At 37.4% G+C, this 18,462-nt stretch overlaps 1 protein-coding gene across 2 annotated transcripts in view; it reads right to left on the reverse strand.

Annotated features, from left to right (window-relative positions):
* ubash3b.S (ubiquitin associated and SH3 domain containing B S homeolog) overlaps positions 1–15,314 on the reverse strand; it is a 94,460-nt gene extending 79,146 nt beyond the window's left edge. For both annotated transcript variants that reach the window (XR_005963037.1, XM_018227800.2), the window contains exon 1: positions 14,673–15,314. Coding sequence is in view for 1 of the 2 variants with exons in the window: in XM_018227800.2 (XP_018083289.1) it covers positions 14,673–14,800 (128 nt within the window). In the remaining variant the exon portion in view is untranslated. The remainder of the gene's footprint in view (positions 1–14,672) is intronic.
* Between the last annotated feature and the right edge of the window lie 3,148 nt (positions 15,315–18,462).

The raw sequence follows: 18,462 nt of genomic DNA on the forward strand, positions 1-18,462 counted from the left end.
TGAACAAAGCTGCTTGAGTTCTGCATGGCTGGGAAGTAAGTGGGGGCTCCCCCTGCTGTTCATAAGTAGGATTGTTTCCCTGCTCAGCAGTTAGGGACCGTCTGACAATTCCTATCCACAGCAGTAAACGAAGGGAGAATTTCACTGCATACAGTCAGGTTTCTTATAAAAACGGTACACATTTTTTAATTAAAGTATATTGGAGATAGGTTTCTTTTTCATTAAAGAAAGTAAAAATGGGATTTTATTATATTTGCCTTTACATGCCCTTTAAGGTTCAGATGCAGGCTGGGTCTCCTGCCTTTTCCTACCCTGTGCCTTTGAATGACCCGCAAGGTAAGGGGTGTCGCCTAAGTGATTCCCCCATCCACCCCTCACCAACACTGACTGACACGGTCATTGCTAAATTAGTTAGCGGAGCTGCAAAGCTCTTTAAACATCTCTGTAAACATAAAGCAGCAGATCAATGGTAAACCCAGAACGATAGAATTGCCAGCATCAGCAGCCCAGTGGTACTTCTATGTCAGTGCTGCAGATTCTTAAATTGGATACCTACCAAAGTACAGGTATAGGATCCGTTTTCCAGAAACCAATTATCTAGAAAGTTACAAATTACGGAAAGGCTGTCTCCCATAGACTCCATTATAATCAAATAATCCACATCTTTAAAATGATTTCCTTTTTCTCTGTAACAATAAACAGTAACTTGTACCTGATCCCAACTAAGATAGAAATAATCCTTATTGGAAGCAAAATCAGCCTATTGGGTTATTTAATGTTTGTATGATTTTTAGTAGACTTAAGGTATCAAGATCCAAATTACAGAATGATCCATCATCCAAAAAAACCCAGGTCCCAAGCATTCTGGATAGCAGTATGACTTTGCAAAATAAGAACTTTCCAAAATACTTTTATCAAGCAGAAATCTATAGTTTTCGTTTGAATAGTAAACGTTCTAAAAAATTTGAACACTAATCAACCAAGTCATACAAACATGAGCCAAAAAATGTTCCACTGAAAAAATACACAAGTAGACATGTACGAATTGGTATCAAAGCTTCAAAATTCATAACAGACCTCAAAATAAATCTGGCCAAAGTCCTACTCAGGTGAGAGTGCTTCTACATATCAATACTGGCATAAACCTAATAAATAAAGTAATGTTACCAGACCACTAATGAATAAGGGACCCTTTTAACAAATGCAAGTTGCTGGGCAGAACTGATTGCCCAAAGTACAAAAAGTTGGGGATAAGTGCTCTCTTATTGGGTGTGAAAATATAATATTTAATTGTGGAAGGATACAAGTAGGGATAAATATATATACATTTAAATGCTATAAAATTACAAAAAGAAATGAAAATGGATGTAGTGGTTGATGAAAAAGAAGAAAAGGCCAAAGCAAAATATTGGGTAAGTGACTTTCCGGCAGGCTGAATGTCCTACAGTGTTCTCTAGCCAATCACAGTAAATAGCAGTCACGCCCACGCACTAAAACTGAGCCCGGTTGTTCTGCATGTTGTTTCCCTTTCGTCAGATTTGTTCCATTCATCAGAGATGATGACCAGTTCTATGTGATATGACTATTCCAACAATCTACTTTCGAATACTCATATTAAATATATATCAGTTTTAAAGCAACAACCACCATTGCAGGCCTGACCCACTAGATATGACCCATGTCCCAAAATCATACTTTATCCAAAACACTTCACAATTCCTTCATAACAAAATAACTGTGTTTGTACTGCAGTTCTGGATTAAATTAAATCATTGGGAGCATAAAGCATCTATGTAGAAGAGTTCAAACTCAGCAGGGTATGGCCAGGTCCTGGGTACAAGCACCAGACAATGTCACATCACATCATCAGAAATAAGAGTCCTTCATACTGAACTGCGTGTAACCAAACAATACTTAATTTATTGTTTAGATTGGGGTTTGATATGATTCAGTGTCTGAAAAATATAATTGAAGCTTAGCAGTAGCTCCAAGGGATCAATTCACAGTGTTGGCCATGATTAAAGATTTTTAAACATTAACTTTTTTTATATTATTTTGCACTTCAATCACTACTATGTTATTTTTCCCTCGAAATGTAATGATTTTTCCATTACAGTATACAGCAATAGCATTAACGGCATGACTAATTTGAGCCTGGCCTCACACCTAAATAAAGATCCACATTCTATTGTCTTTTTAGTTTTGTGTGTTTTACTGAAACTGCTAAATAAAGCCCTTAAAAATCCACATTATCCACATTATTTTTTATATAAATAACAATCGAATTCGAATAGAATTTGACTAAACTCGAATCTAGTTTTTTTCTCCAAAAAAAATCTGAATGTCAGGAAGGCTATTAACATCTTCAAATGGGTCACTGGATCTCTGCCATTGGCTTCTACATGAACTCGGCAGGTTTAAGGTGGCGAATAGTCAAAATTGAGTTGTTCCCAGGGTCCAGGTATGATAAATCTCGAATTCGAGTTTGCATTATTCCCAACTTGAATTTGTGAGTTTTGACCAAAAATCCAACTCGAAAATTTGAATCGAATTTACAATTTGACCCTTAAAGGAAAACTATACCCCCAAAATGAATACTTAAGCAACAGATAGTTTATATCAAATTGAATGACATATTAAAGAATCTTACCAAACTGGAATAAATATTTACATAAATATTGCCCTTTTACATCTCCTGCCTTGAACCACCATTTCGTGACTCTATCTGTGCTGCCTCAGAGATCACCTGACCAGAAATACTACAACACTAACTGTAACAGGAAGAAGTGAGGAAGCAAAAGGCAGAACTCTGTCTGTTAATTGGCTCATGTGACCTTACATGTGGTTTGTATGTGTGCACAGTGAATCTTACGATCTCAGGGGGCGGCCCTTATTTTTTAAAATGGCAATTTTCTATTTATGATTACCCAATGGCACATACTACTAAAAAAGTATATTATTATGATAATGGTTCATTTACATGAAGCAGGGTTTTACACATGAGCTGTTTTACTCAGTATCTTTTAATAGAGACCTACATTGTTTGGGGGGTATAGTTTTCCTTTAACAAATCTGCCCCTAAATGTACTTGCATCAAATGCCTCTTCATTAATTAAAAAAGTACTGGCATCTAAAGCTGCTCCATTCATTAAAGGTTCTTGCATCTAAAGCTGCTCAATTTATTCAAGTTATGTGCATCTATAGCTGCTCCATTTATTACAGGCACTTCCATCTCAATTTTAATTAAATAATTCAGCATTTTAAAATTGATTTATTTTTTCTCTGTAATTATAAAGCAGTTCCTTGTACTTAATCCAGCCTAATATATAATTAATCCTTATTGGAGGCAAAACACTCCTATTGGGTTTATTTAATGTTTATATGATATTTTAGTTGACTTAAAGGAGGATTCAACCCCCCATTTTGATATGTCCTCACTGGCCCCCCTCCCTGCCTCCCCCCTGCTAAGTATTACCCCAGAATTGTGTTCCCTGTAGGACTACTGACTGCACATGCAGAATCAGCGCAGCAGAGCTCATGGGCCCCATCTTCTTCTCTTTGGTAATCTTTGTAAAGTGAGTGCCGTATTGGCGCATGCGCAGTTGGAGGATCTTCCGGTTCATGACAATAACGCATGCACTGGAAGTGACGGAAATTGGTGAAGCGTCAGAAGAAGACACGATGACTACCGAAGTGCCGGAAGATGACGCCTGTGAGCTCACTCTGTACGTGCGGTCAGAAATCCTACAGGGGAAACAATTCTGGGGTAACACTTAGCGGGGGAGGCAGGGAGGGGGCCAGTGGGGACTTATTACCTTTGGGGGTTTAGTTTTTCTTTAAGGTATAGAGATCTAAATTACAGAAAGGCCCCTTATCCAGAAAACCCAATGTCCCAAGCATTCTGGATAGCAGGTGCCATACCTATACTTGCATCTAAAGTTGCTCCGTTTATTACAGGTACTTGCATCTACAGCTCTCAATTCATTAAAGGTACATACATCTATAGTTGTTTCATTGACTCAGAATGATTAATTAGCATTTAATTAGATGTGTGTTGCAGATTAAAACACCTAACATATGAGTCTGAAAAAGTGAGATAAATTAGGCCATGCCAGATCAACCCTGATCATACCTAAATATATCCCCCATTATAGACAAAACCTGGTAAGGTCTCCCTCTTTGGAGACAGTTCCAAGGAAATTGGGATCATTAAAGAAAAACTATACCCCAAAACAATGTAGGTCTCTATAAAAACATAAAACAGCTCATAATAATATACTTTTTGCTATAGGTATTCCTAAATAGAGAACTACCATCCTATGATTCATGGTGCGCAAAAACAAACCATACATGTTAGGTCACAAGAGCTAATTAAGAGACAGAGATCTGTCTTTTGCTTCCACACTTTTTTGTAGTATTTCTGGTCAGGTGATCTCCGAGGCAGCACACAGACCATCATGAAATGGTGGCTGAAGGTAAAAGATGACAAAGGGAAATATTTAAATATACATTCCAGTTTGGTAAGACCCCCCCACCTCACCTGAAAGCAGGAAAGTGACAAAAAAATAAGGCAAATAATTCAGAAACTATAAAATGAAAAGCAATTGAAAAGTTGCTAAAATAGGTCACTGGTTCTGTAGGGCTAGAGGAAAGTGTTACTGAACAGTGTAGCTACTGTATATGAATCAATCCCAGATGTTGTTAAGTAACAGCTCCCAGCATGCTTTAAAGGGGATATTCACCTTTGAGCTAACATTTAGTTTGATGTAGAGACTGATATTCTGAGACAATTTGCATTTGGTTTTCATTTATTATTATTTTTTTTGTTTTTTGAGATATTTAGCTTTTTATTCAGCAGCTCTGTTCTGTGAGTTGCAGTACAGACTATGGTAGAAGTGGGTAGAAATACTGTATATATAAATATAACTGATTGCTGGACTTCAGCTTCCGGCATTGGAAAGTTTTAAAGAGAGTTAGCCATTGTAAAGTCATGTAATTATGTGAGATTAAAACATACAGGCAGGTTACTTGGCTCCTGGAAAAAGTGACTAAAATATGTGTGAATGTTATAGTGACAAATTGTACACTCCACTGGGTCAGAGAATGATGTGCATAAGTAGGTCCACAAAGCCTTGCTCTTTTTTATTGGACTTATAAAGGAATCACAAAGATTCTACAGTGCTAAGCAAATATCTTTACAATAATCCATTTTGCTCAAAAATAACATCCGTGATCACAAGAAGCCAGTGATCACATTTTCCAATGAACATAAAGAATGACTAATTAATACAGGCAACATTGGCTTTGGAGCTATTCTAACTCAGAATATTCTTAACCATGAGACTAGCCTCAATCTGCAATGTAGTCTGAGCAAGAGCGGGGGAGGAGGTCATTAAAGAGCAAATATTGCACATGAAATGCAAACTTTAAAACAAAGGTTGCATTCTTCCAGTGAGAGGCCAGGAGAACTGGACAGATAAGACAGCTGACATAAAAATGCCTTTAAAGGCAAATGAAAATGAGAAATGAGAAAAAATATGGAAGAATCATACAATAATGTTAAACTTTATACACAATGGCTGTAATTAATGAGTAAGTAAAATTGTACATATTAAGTATTATTACTTATATTGTATTGTACATTGCTGTGTTCTGTCCCTCCCAGTGCAAGGTGCAGAGCACAGCAAGCGCAAGACAGCATTATACATCTTCTAGGGCAGGTGGTAAAGGCAGAACTCTTTAAAGGAGAAGTAAACCCTAAAAATAAATATTGCTAAAAATGCCATATTTTATATACTGAACTTATTGCACCAGCCTAAAGTTTCAGCTTCTCAATAGCAGCAATGATCCAGAAATTGTAACAGAGAGTCACCATCTTGGAAAGTGTCTGCGACACTCAAATACTCAGTTGGCTCAGTTGAGAAGCTAAGCTTAGGGGTCGTCGCAAATTATCAAGCAGAAAATGAGGTTGGTCTGTAATATAAACTGATGCTACAGGGCTGATTATTACATTTTGATGCTAATTGCACCGGTCTCTGTACTGCCATGTAGTAAGGATCTGTATTCATTACTAATCAGCCTTATATTGTGACATTTCTATTCTATGTGTACTGTATAATGTGAGTGAGTCTCTAAGCTCAGTAAGTGACAGCAGCACAGAGCATGTGCAGTGAATCAGCAAAAAAGAAGATAGGGAGCTACTGGGGCATTTTTGGATGCAAAGATCTCCCCTGCTAAAGGACTGTGGTTGCCTTGGGCTGGTACAGAAGCCCAAAACAAAGGGGGAAATTTACTAAAGGGCGAAGTGGCTAACGCCAGCCTGATGTCATCACCAGCCTGATGTCATTTCAGCACTTCGGCGATTTACTAACGGCCACTGGCGTAATTTCCCTAGCAAAGGAGATAAACTCTGGCGCAACTTCGCACTCTAACGCCAGGTGAATTTTCCGCACTCTAACACCAGTCCCAAAAAACGCTGGCGTCTTTTCCTTTTTTCAGGGTGATAGCCTGCGAAAGTGTGTAAATTTACGCTTTCCTCCTACATTTCCTTACATATGGCACATGAACTATACAGTGGGCACATGTGTAGGGCAATATTACAACTCTATTTTCTTTTATTAAGGTTCCCTGCCCTTGTGTAGTGTAATGTATTTGCTGCAACATATATGTCCATTGTACTTTAACTGCACGCTGTATGCAAATTAGCCAACGCTAGCGTAACTTCGAACTGCTGATCGTATTATCGCTAGCGCAACTTCGCAAGCGTTCGGTACCCTGTGCGCCTTTTGGATCTTAGCGCTGTCCAGGCGAATTTACGTCTGGCGAAGTGGTGAATACTACTTACCCTGGTGGTCCAGTGGTGCGGCGGGGATGCCCGTCACGCCGCTCCGTGTCCGGCGCCATCTTGGATTCCTAAGGACGCGCGCGCCTCCACGTCATTTAAAGGCGCAGGCGAGCTGGCGCCAAATTTGAACAGTATTTAAAGCTCATTAGGGCTGTGAGACCTTGCCCGCGATAGGATTTGTTCCTGGTGCTTCTGAGCTTTAAGCTAAATCTGTTTGAACCTGTTTTGATTCCTGTTGTGACCCCTGCCTGGCTTTTTGACTATTCTGACCTCTGGATCTTGACCCTTGCCTGTATACTGACTACCTCTTCTGCTAAATCCTTTCTGATTGACTACCTGGTTTGACTCTTGCCTGCCTGACTACGCTTATTCTACAACAATATGTATACTAAGCTTGGATTTTTATTATCTCCTTAACAACCACACAGCATATACATTTTCAAATGAAACCACTGTATAATAATGCAGAGTCAAACGTAATCAGTCACTATAAGCCATGGCATGGGCCTTGAAAGAGTTACTAAAATTAAAAAATAAATGACAACACATATTACATCAGGGGTGTCCAAAAGGTAGATTGGGATGTACCAGTAGACCTTTAGCTGGTGATCAGTAGATCTCAAGACACTGTCAACAAACGGCTTGTCTAAATCACCCTCCTGTTTTATTCTTTTCATTCAGATGTTTATTACACTAAGGTTAAATAAGAAATAGTTGTTTGTTAAATATAGCAATATACATTTTCTCAATATTTAAGTAATATTTTCCATGAAATAGAATAATAAAAATGCCTTTATGGATGTAGATCATAATGGAACAACATTACTAAAAGGAAACCTCGCATTAGTAATGTATATTACACCATTTGTTTCATGGTATTTTAGATAAAAAAAAAACAACCACAAAAAGAGATATACATCATTCTTGTGAAATGACTGAAAATCTACAGATAATCATACTGTATAAATGCACAAATTAGGTTTCATATGAGCTTTTCCTTTCTTGCAAAAATATTTATTTGGTAAGAGATATGAAAAAGAGATGAACCCCCCACCCACCCACACATTTTCCATAAAAGGAAAAAGTTGACCAGAGGAAGTGATAAAAATTGAATTTGCACAACACTTATGTCAAATTCACATGGAAACATACTGAAGCCAGGCAATTGTGTTAATTCTCAATGTAAATAAAGGAACTCAAACTTTTAAAGCAATGTTAAATACAGTAGTAAAAGCCAGCAACCGATAGAGAACCAACCATTCAAAGTCATATGGGGCAGCCCTTCAATGTAATTGAGTTTACATATGGTGCTTGCAATACAATCACAGTGTAGGATAAGGGATTTCACAGATAAAATAACAAAAAAGATGGAGGATCATAATGTTATAATCTGCAACATTTCACATTCCCACTTCTGCTCAGTAAACATCTCCAAGCCCCCTTCAATGATTCACAAGGTCTATGAGCCAGTTCCTCTGTGACAATGCAGTTTGGGAAACAATATATTTCTCCATAAAATAAATAAAAATCGATTTCACTTTATGTACTGTGCACACACACTGTACTGTGACATAATAATTGATCCTCTCCCTAATAATCTACCTAGTTAATAATTGATACTTTTAAATGTATTGGTTTTTTCTAGGGGATTATTTACTAAACTCCGAATGCAAAAATCAGGAAAAATTTGTGATTTTTTTTTTATAAAATCAGACTTTTAAAAAAATCACCCTGAGGGTGGAAAAGTCTGAATCTGAAAATCCGGCATCTCGGACCTCTTGAGGTTGCATATAAGTCAATGGGAGAAGTCCCAATAATTTTTTGATGTGCACTGGGTTTCCTGCAATACCCCGAAGTTTTCCGAAAAAATCATAAAATTTGTGAAAATTTGATGAAAGAATCCGGAAAAATCTTGAAAATCGGATTTTTCCCGCAAAGCAAATTTTGGGGTAAATGTAATAATAAATACGTTAAAAAAACCCGAGCGGATTTAATCGGAGTTTGTAGAAGAAAATATTGAGATTATTATTATTATTATGTATTTATATAGCGCCAACATATTGCGTAGCGATGTATAAATTCAGACTTTGATAAATAACCCCTTTAAAGTTTCTATGATGCTGACATATTACACTGCTTTGTTTGCAGAACTGTTGATGTAAATTTAAAAAAATTTAAAAAAACAGGCATAAGCCATCATAGTAGTTGTACAGTTGTTTTTTAGTAACAGAATGGTTCAACATTCCCTCAAGCCTGGAGCTCTCATCATCATCATTTATTATATAGCACTAGCAAGTTATTCGGTGTTATACAGTGATTTTTACCAAACAGAGGTCTTACAATTATTTACATACAAGAGTTACAAAGTAAAAATAGAATGTGAGGGCAAGGCTCTGTACTTCATGTCGGGTTATACCTACTTTTATACACATACTGCATTTTTGTCAATACAGTGTTTTTCTTGGTGTTAAACTGCAAATCCATGCAGCATACAGGTATGGATCCATTATCGGAAAGCCTATTATCCAGAAAGCTCCGAATTACGGAAAGGCCGCCTCCCATAGAGTCCATTATGATTAAATAATCCAAATTTTAAAAATGATATCCTTTTTCTCTATAATAATACAAAAGAACTTGTACTTGAGCCTATCTAAGATATAATTAACCCATATTAGAAGCAAAATTAGCCTATTGGGTTTATTAATGTTTAAATGATTTTTTTAGTAGACTTAAGGTATTAAGATCTAAATTACAGAAAGATCCATTATCTGGAAAACCCCAGGTCACAAGCATTCTGTATAACAGGTCCCATACCTGTATAATGACAATATGAATTTGCTGAAAGATATTTGGCATTATTCATACCATTTGGCTTGGATGAATAACATCAACATTAAAAAGATCAACTAGCAGTTAGGCAGGTTAAAATAGAGTTAAAAGGTTGAACTTGATGGATGTTTGTCTTTTTTCAACCTAACTTACTGTGTTACAATTTCTGTTACTAAGAAAAAGTTAATTTGCCATTTATCATGACTGATCCAGGTGAGAACTTTGTCTCAGGCTGCAGATTACCAGAAACAACAACAATACACACCTCTAAGAACTAAATTCCTTTTTTAAACTGGAAATTTGGATCTAGCGCAGAAGGCAGTATGGGAAGGTCACATCAGGTGATGTGGGGCTCAGAAATGCCCCTGCAATCTTAAAAAATCAGAAACTGGCATTAAGGACTATGTGTATTTAGCATCAGACATTTTTTGGTATAAACCAGCATTTTTACGCCACTTTAACTCCAGTTTAGCACTAATGTCACCACTGTGCATAGTGCACCCAGTCCAACTAGAAAGCACACAAGGACAATGCAGGACAACTTGCACAAGGGTCTTTACAGTTTTCACCAAAAATTCAATTTGGTGAGGATAATAATGGTATTATCTGTAAAGTTTTTTGCGGCATTGCCTATTTTACACTCTATAGAAGCAATGACACTGACACCAGTGATCAGACAGTGCAAGCACCATCAATCCACCCCCGTAGTTCCTGTGTGTATAATATGAACAAAAAATATTGTCTCACTCGCAAAGGCTATTTTAATCGGTAATGGTTAATGAAAAGAGAAGGAGAGTAAAAGTTTCCAGAAGTACTAAAATAGCTTGTGTTCTCTCTTGTTCCCTTGTGTTTACTCTCACACTTGTTTTTATCTATTATTGATTTCTTAGGCTACGTTTGCTACATCATTTTCTATATTGACAACAGGCTCCAGTACAAGAAACTGTGCATTCACTGTGCAGACCTCCATCAGTGGTTATGATAAATTATGCATCCCTCAAAGAAAGTCATTGAGCCGCTGTAGATAGTGATGGGCGAATTTGCGCCGTTTCGCTTCGCTGAAAAATGGCGAATAAATTCGCCCATCACTAGCTGTAGATAATCAATAGGTACAGTAGCCCTGTGACACAAAGGACTTTCACACATGCTGGTTACACTCTATAGGTGGTTGCATACAGTCAAACAAAAGTCATACAAAGAAATATTGTACTATATTTGAGATTTATACCTATTTTTCCAAGTGCACTGATTTCTTTAAAATGTAAAACTGAATAAAGAACTATTTCAACAGAATGGCAAAGAAGGGATTGGCTAAACGGTGGCTCAATGTGAATATGGTACCTATACTATATAGAGAAAATTCATGTTATGGTCAGGGCCAACTGTCCGTTCAAGGAGTACGGTAAGCAGCTGGGTTGAATAGGCAATATATGGAGGCTTCAATACCAATTTACTAAAATTTTAAATATTCTTTTCTTATATACATTTACACCTGTACTCTAATTCCTCCGTCTGCTCCTGGCCTCTCTTTCTGAGAACATTTCTAAGTTATAGCTCAGTTTAGCTATGCCAGAAATGTTGACTGGGATTTATTGGTAGCACTTTGAAGATGATATGGTAGTTTGAAGCCTTCATGAGATCTGATATTTGCTGACTTTTTTCACAAGAATGCAAACTCTCTTTTTCTAAGAGAACTGCTGCATATTCATCTCTGTTCCCCTTAGTAAAACAATACAAGTAACAGTATCTCTGTCCCCACACTTTGGATCCAGAAGTGCCCAAAATAAATTGTTTGCACCTCGCAAGCAATCTATTTGCCTTGCTGCCATAGTAATTTATGGTAACACATGGTGTTAATAAGTAGCAGCTGCTCATTTTAACAACCCTGGTTTGACTTTTAAAAATTAAAAACTTTCTATTGTTTTTTTCTCATGGTCACTATAAAATGGTGCCACTTGGCTAATTGTTTACAAGTTTGTCCAAAAACATGACACTTGGGGGCACATTTACTTAGGGTCGAATATCGAGGGTTAATTAACCCTCGATATTCGACCGTCAAAGTAAAATCCTTCGACTTCGAATATCGAAGTCTAAGGATTTACCGTATTTAGTACGATCGAACAATCGAAGGAAAAATCGAACGATTTGAAGGATTTTAATCCATCGATCGAACGATTTTCCTTCGATCACAAATTGGCAAGAAAGTCTATGGGGACCTATCCCATAAGCTAACATTGATGTTCGGTAGGTTTTAGGTGGTGAAATAGGTGGTCGAAGTTTTTTCTAAAGAGACAGTACTTCCACTATCGAATGGTCGAATAGTCGAGCGATTTTTAGTTCGAAGTCGTAGTCGAAGGTCGAAGTAGCCAAAAAAATACTCTGAAATTCGAAGTAGCCAAAAAAAATACTCCGAAATTCTAAGTATTTTTTATTCTAATTCTTCACTCGAGCTAAGTAAATGTGCCCTTCGATGTGAAGGAAATTTGTTGGAAAGAATGGTTGCCATTTATTCCAGGAAATAATATGGTCCTTCTTTCTTTTAGTAAGGAAATGGAAATACCATCCAAATGTTCTCACTTTACTAGATCCTACAGTAACTGGCAAGTAGGAGTGGCAGGGTTTTAAGTTAGGACTATAATTTACATTATCAAAGGTGGCTGGGGTCTCATATACCTACAAAGTACTGCATTCTCACAAACCTTGCTAAAAGACTGGGGCTGGCCAAGAATGTCAGACATCAAGCTAGCAGACCCCTAAATTAGCAGCATTCTACTGTCGTTTTAATCTGGGCCTTTTCATACTGTTCATCTGAAAATAAGAATGGCGTTCATCATGTATGTGCATGAAAAAAATGCAACAATGAAATAAAAAGCAAACAGAACACGTAAAAGCATTCCAGAATAGTTTTACTTAAGATAAATATGGAATGGTTTTGTTTATTAAAGAGCTCTTTTTGTATTGCCAGGCACATCCTTTTATCCCACTTGCAGTATTAGGTCCTGAAAATTACTTTAAAAAGAAATGATATACATCTTGGTCACAGGCATCGTATGTGAATGTAAAATACTATAAACTGGCATTTGCATTCCTAATAAGATGCTTTAAAATAAGGCTTTTGTGCTGCTTAGCTCAATCTCATCCTGAGACCTATAATTGCTTGTGCCCCAGGGATTAGTTTTATTGTAGGTAATTGATATGTGTCCTATATATTTGCTATATTCAAATATATTTTTTATATCACAGCAGGGGGATTTTGGAGAACAGTGGGTTCCTGACTGTAAACTGCATCCCCACAGGACAGTCCTATATCCAGGCCTAATAAAGAATCCAGTAATTATGTAGGGTTTGTAAAATACAGCTGACCCTTCAGTCTTACTCCCACAGGCAGATTCTTACCTCCCATATTATATACTAGTCACAAATATATTATTTCCTCTGTGTCACAGTTTCTTCGCAAAATACCCCACAGGCTTTGTTGTCCTGTGATTGCTTATTATATTAGTGAAAATATACCCAGAAATATTATTATAATATACCCAACAAATATGATTACACCTGCAAACTGCCACTAGTTTTTTGTATGCATAAGAAAAGACTATCTAATGAAAAGTGACTGTTTAATATCTTACTGCTGTTTATGAGTCCTGATTCTTTTTCATTTTTTCTACCTTGACAAGTCCTTTTCCAAGAGTCTCTTAAAATCCACACACACACATGCAATGGGGTTCATTTCTTTAGTACCAATTCACCTAAATGTATGTTTTGAAACTGTCTGTGACAGAGAGTTAAAACAGCCAAACGGCCCTGAGTGCATGTCACATTGAGTGATCAGTAGCTCTTATTTGCAACTAGATAATAATAGTTACATGGTTAACTATATACTTTAAAGACAGGGGGATTTTGCAGTTGGCATGAGGGCTTCATATGGTATTAAGTAGGAATAAAATCTTACAAATTAATAAGCATTGGTCCCTTTCTGAAAATCAAAAGCAGGACAGTAACTGTCCAAGTCAGTGAAAGCTGACTGGTGTCTCCCAGCACTGCATATGTTTAGTAATACCACTGCAGTCTTATCCCATATTGTAAGGACCACTACATATACCTTGAATATGTTGACATACTAATTCCATCCTTGGGGATTTAGTAAAAAAAGAAATGATTACTACACTGGGTGCTTTATCATGCATTACATGGATGGACAATCAAATAGCTGTATTGGGTCATTAATTGTTCTCAGCAATTGGAAGGCATATTATTTCTCTGTAGTAAAGCATATAAACGGTCACAAAACACGGCAAGGCATGGCCCTGTCAGTCATTTCCACACATAATACCACCACTGTACAAAGTCTGACAACAAGGGAACCCAAGAGGTTTTGCAGCTGCCACATAATAATCCAGCAAAATTATTATCGATGGATAGAAATGAATCCCTGAAAAGAAGAGATTGTGGGAGCCATCAGCCCAATACCATAACCCAAGAGCAAGCAAGTGGCAATACTGTTTTCTGCACTCAAACAGCCAGTTGTTTTTAAGCTGTTTCAGGGCAGCAAAGAATATAACAGGTGGCTATAGAGCCTTGTCTGTCAACAGTTGTCTGTCAGGGGATAGTGGGAGTTGGAGAATTACAATTTATGGAGCCATGCAGATTAGACATGCCTAATACTTTTCATGTGTTATGAAGCATGATGCCATACATGGGTTGTATGAACCCACTGCGTCGAAATACCCAGTAAAGTTCTTTCCATGTGTAAGAGAGAGGCTGCCCTCTGACAGTTTGACAGAAAGTGGGAATGGGGTCCCCCCCTCCTGCCCATGGAGATCGTGCTGTTGCCCCTGCATGCCATAGTGAGTCGTACAGTCTGGAACAGCATCACTTTGCTGCTGGCTGCACTGCTCTCTCTATAGACAAATCAAATCCGCCATCTCCACACGAGCAGCAGCCACATACTCTTATTTCAATGCAAATTATCAATGAGGGAATGTGACCAATTACTCACGCCCTTGTTTTTGGGAATCCCATGGAGAGCAGGACTTCCAGTGATGATCCATGCTTAATGGTCCCTGCTCGGTGCTGTCTGATTTTCCTGGGGATAATCTGGGTGTAGAGCTCTTCCTTTGCAGCCATGGTATTATGGGCAGCAGCTAACGTGTCATCCCTCACAATTCAGCCATGTCACCCAAAGAGCTGATAAAGACAGTAGCAACAGCAGCTTGTGTTGTCAGATGAGCAGCTGCCGGCAGCTTCCTGGTGCAGCACATACACAGTCAGGGTAGGAAGTGACTGCTCGGTAGCCTCTGGTACATTGTAGCTGCGATCCTTTCACTTTAGAACAGATCTATAGTACAATCCAGGCAAAATCTCCTCTCATTTCCTGAAGCCAGGTATGAACATTGAAGTCATTTTTTTTGAATGGTTTCATTAAGCAATGTTTCTTAAGAGCAGACTTCCCCTTGCATAAATGCACCCCCCCTTCTTAAAGTGGAAGTGTGCAAATCCTGTTTGTCCGTAATAAGGAATTCAGAGCTCTTAAACTGGAGGCACTAAATTGTTTTATGCACAGTGTTCTATGTGAACTATTGCGTTATTCCAATTAAACGCCACCTTGTGGTGAAAATAATCCTATGGTGAAAATATTCCTATGGAATCCTATTGAATATCCTTAGGGTTTTTTACATTTTTTAATGAAAACAATACAACAAAATATGAACATAATTTAGACTCATATTAAATAAACATTACATACAGAAACAAAATCCACCCCCACTCCACTGCCCAAATATCCTGATGTGAATAGCATGACAGTAGGACAGTCTCAGTCTCCTGCATTCTAGCCAATCGCAAGCAAATAAGGGTGGCAAATGTGTGCTCTGCAATCATGGTTCTGGAAAGAGAAGCTTGGTCAGCTCACTTACAAATGTCCTTCCTATACTGTCTACAGTGTTTGGGTGACCCATAGTTTGCTTGCATTGCAACTGCCAAAGAAAGGCACAATGAGGTAGGTATGGTCAGCACTGTAGACAGAGATGTCCAGGATTCCATATGCAGGTGAGGATATCTGGCCACCTTCAGAGAAGAAAAGTGCAAATCTGTAGCTTGGGAAGTATAGTATAGCAGCATTAACACTAGTTCTTTAGAGGGGTCTTTCATATTAACCCAGCAATCAATAGATTCATTCATCCCGAATTTTTCAGCAAGGGGCCCCAGAGAAAGCCAAAATTGATTCAATCCCAACTCTGACAATTATGATCGCAATTGTATTTAAATATAAATAATGCACAATCACAATTGCACGCAATGGCCCCAGAGAAAATTGCACTATGGTGAAATGTTGTAAACATTGTTTATGAAATACACCCAATGCTCCCAATGCTGGATAGCTGGACGACATAGGTTTTTGCTTTTTATACACTGTATTTTATAGCACCCCAAAGGAAAATATATGCCTACACACATAAAGGTCTCACCCAGGGCACAGCACAAAAGTTTGTCATAAAAAGAGAGACATTTATTCAAGCAATACTGACACTCTATGGGTCCAAAGTTCTAGTGTATTTCCTTTTTGCCCAATAATATCTAATCAAAACTAAGACACGTAGAAAAAAATCCCCATCCATCAGGCAGGTAGGTCAGACTGTAGGCTTCATCTCCAAGTGCAGTGTGCAATTTCACATTCAATTCCCTATGTTTTTTCATTAAACTGTGTGCAATTGCGATTGTGCATTTTTTTTTAATACAATTGGGATCATAATTGTCAGAGTTTGGCACCCAGTGATAGAATGATGTTAGTGCGTGATTATTCAGGCACAACTCTGCTGCGCCATTAGCTCACAGTGGGAACCCTTACATTACTTTGTAAAGACAGAATACAGGCATAGCCGAGGATGTGCAGACATGCAGGGGTTCACCGTTTTTGCAGATACTCTGCTGTGCCTGTATTATATTCTATGTAGTATTGGCAGAGTACTGACCTTCCATACTGAGCACTGAAATATTTTTTTGGAACAGCATGGGGGTGCTGATCTTCCTGTAATACTGAACCCTGGATCCAGGATTTCCCTGCATAAGTAGGAACACTTGTGCATAGTTCAGCAGTGCACAGCAGAACAGAGTAAGCAGATACAATAGCGCTTGGCACATATATACAAGTGAAAAGATTTCGGAGATGTCAATTTTAGAAGCATAGTTTTGGCGTGGGGTCACATCAGATTTTTGCTTGAAATCTCAGAAATCAGGGAAATTGAGTGATGGGAGACTGGGGGACAGAGCCTAAAATTGGGTAACCCCCAAAAAAATAGGGGGTTGATACCTCTGGTATTATGTTTAGGCAAAAGTACCTTTAATGAATAAAATCAATACTAATGTCTCATATATACAATATGATATACAATAGAAGACCTTGTGTTTTGGTATATTGCAGACTCAAGCAGACTCAGGCAGTGAGTTATGGGCTAAGAATAACTGCCATGGCAGTTAACATTAAAAGAACAGGAAGCTTCTAGCATCTTATCATTCACAGAAGTGCTGCTCTGAAGAATGGGGAGGGTTTGCACATTTGCCATGGTATACAGCCTGTAAAAAAACGATGTTAGTGTAGTTCTTCTTTGATATTATTGCAGTAATTTATGCTTTTCAATGCTGCATCTGGGCATGGACGGTCTTGCCATCATAGATGAAACAATGACATCAAGATATCTGTCCATGAACTGAAACTCAAGAGACAGTGTGTTATGCAGCAAGACAATCCTAAACACACAAAGAACACCAAAGAATGGTTAAAGAAGAATAAAGTGAATGTCCTGGAATGGCCAAGTCAAATTCCAGACCTTAATCCAACTGAAATGTTGTAGAAAGACCTAGAGGGTGATTTATCAACGGTGGAATTTGAATTCTTGCTAGGATTCAAATTTCTTTGCACAAAAACTCACAATTTTGCATTATATTTTTAAAAAAAACTTGAATATTTGGTAAGTTTAAGCTTGGTATCTAAAAGCTTGTGATGTCAATGGGAGTTGTCCTAAGCCAAATTCAAGCAATTTTTTTTTAATTTGAGATTTTCACGTTTTCAAATTTTTTTATAGGTTTTTATATTTGATTTTTTAATAAATAGACATTCCATTTTTTTTAAACTGTGAGTTAATTTGAAGTTGAAACAGACTCTTAAACCTTACAAATTAGATTTTTAAGCCCACTAAAATGAGCGATTCATGTGAGGAAACCCACCAAAATCCAAGAACTGAAGCTGTTCTGTATGGAGGAATAGTCTAAAGTCATACCACAAATGTTTAGTTGCAGTTATTGCTGCACACAGGGGTCACAGCAAATACTGGGCAAAAAAAAGTAAGTGAATACTGATTTACTTATGTTATTGAATCATTTTTTTCAATAAATATATGACCACATATAATACTTTTTGGTTTCATTTGTATAAATAGGTTTTCTTCATCATTTCTTTTTTTTTAGGACTTCGGGTGATGAAAATCATATGATTTCTTAGGTAACATTTATGTACAAATATAGAAAATGTTAAAAGGTTTACAAACTTTTAAGTACCACCGTATCTTTTTAAATAATATGGTACATCTTTTTGACTGTACAGTTATAGGAATTGACCAGTAGGCAGTGTTACAAAATTCATTATATTAGAAGTTAATTAAACCTTAAAGGAGAACACAAAAACATAACTTCAGCATTTTTTAAAACTTTATACTTATTCTTTAATGAAACAAGTGGCTAAGTCACAATTTCTGTTGTCTATGGAAACGTGTTCTTTATATACTGTATATACA

The sequence above is a fragment of the Xenopus laevis genome, chromosome 7S (genome assembly GCF_017654675.1).
Source record: "Xenopus laevis strain J_2021 chromosome 7S, Xenopus_laevis_v10.1, whole genome shotgun sequence".
Classification (NCBI taxonomy): Eukaryota; Metazoa; Chordata; class Amphibia; order Anura; family Pipidae; genus Xenopus; species Xenopus laevis.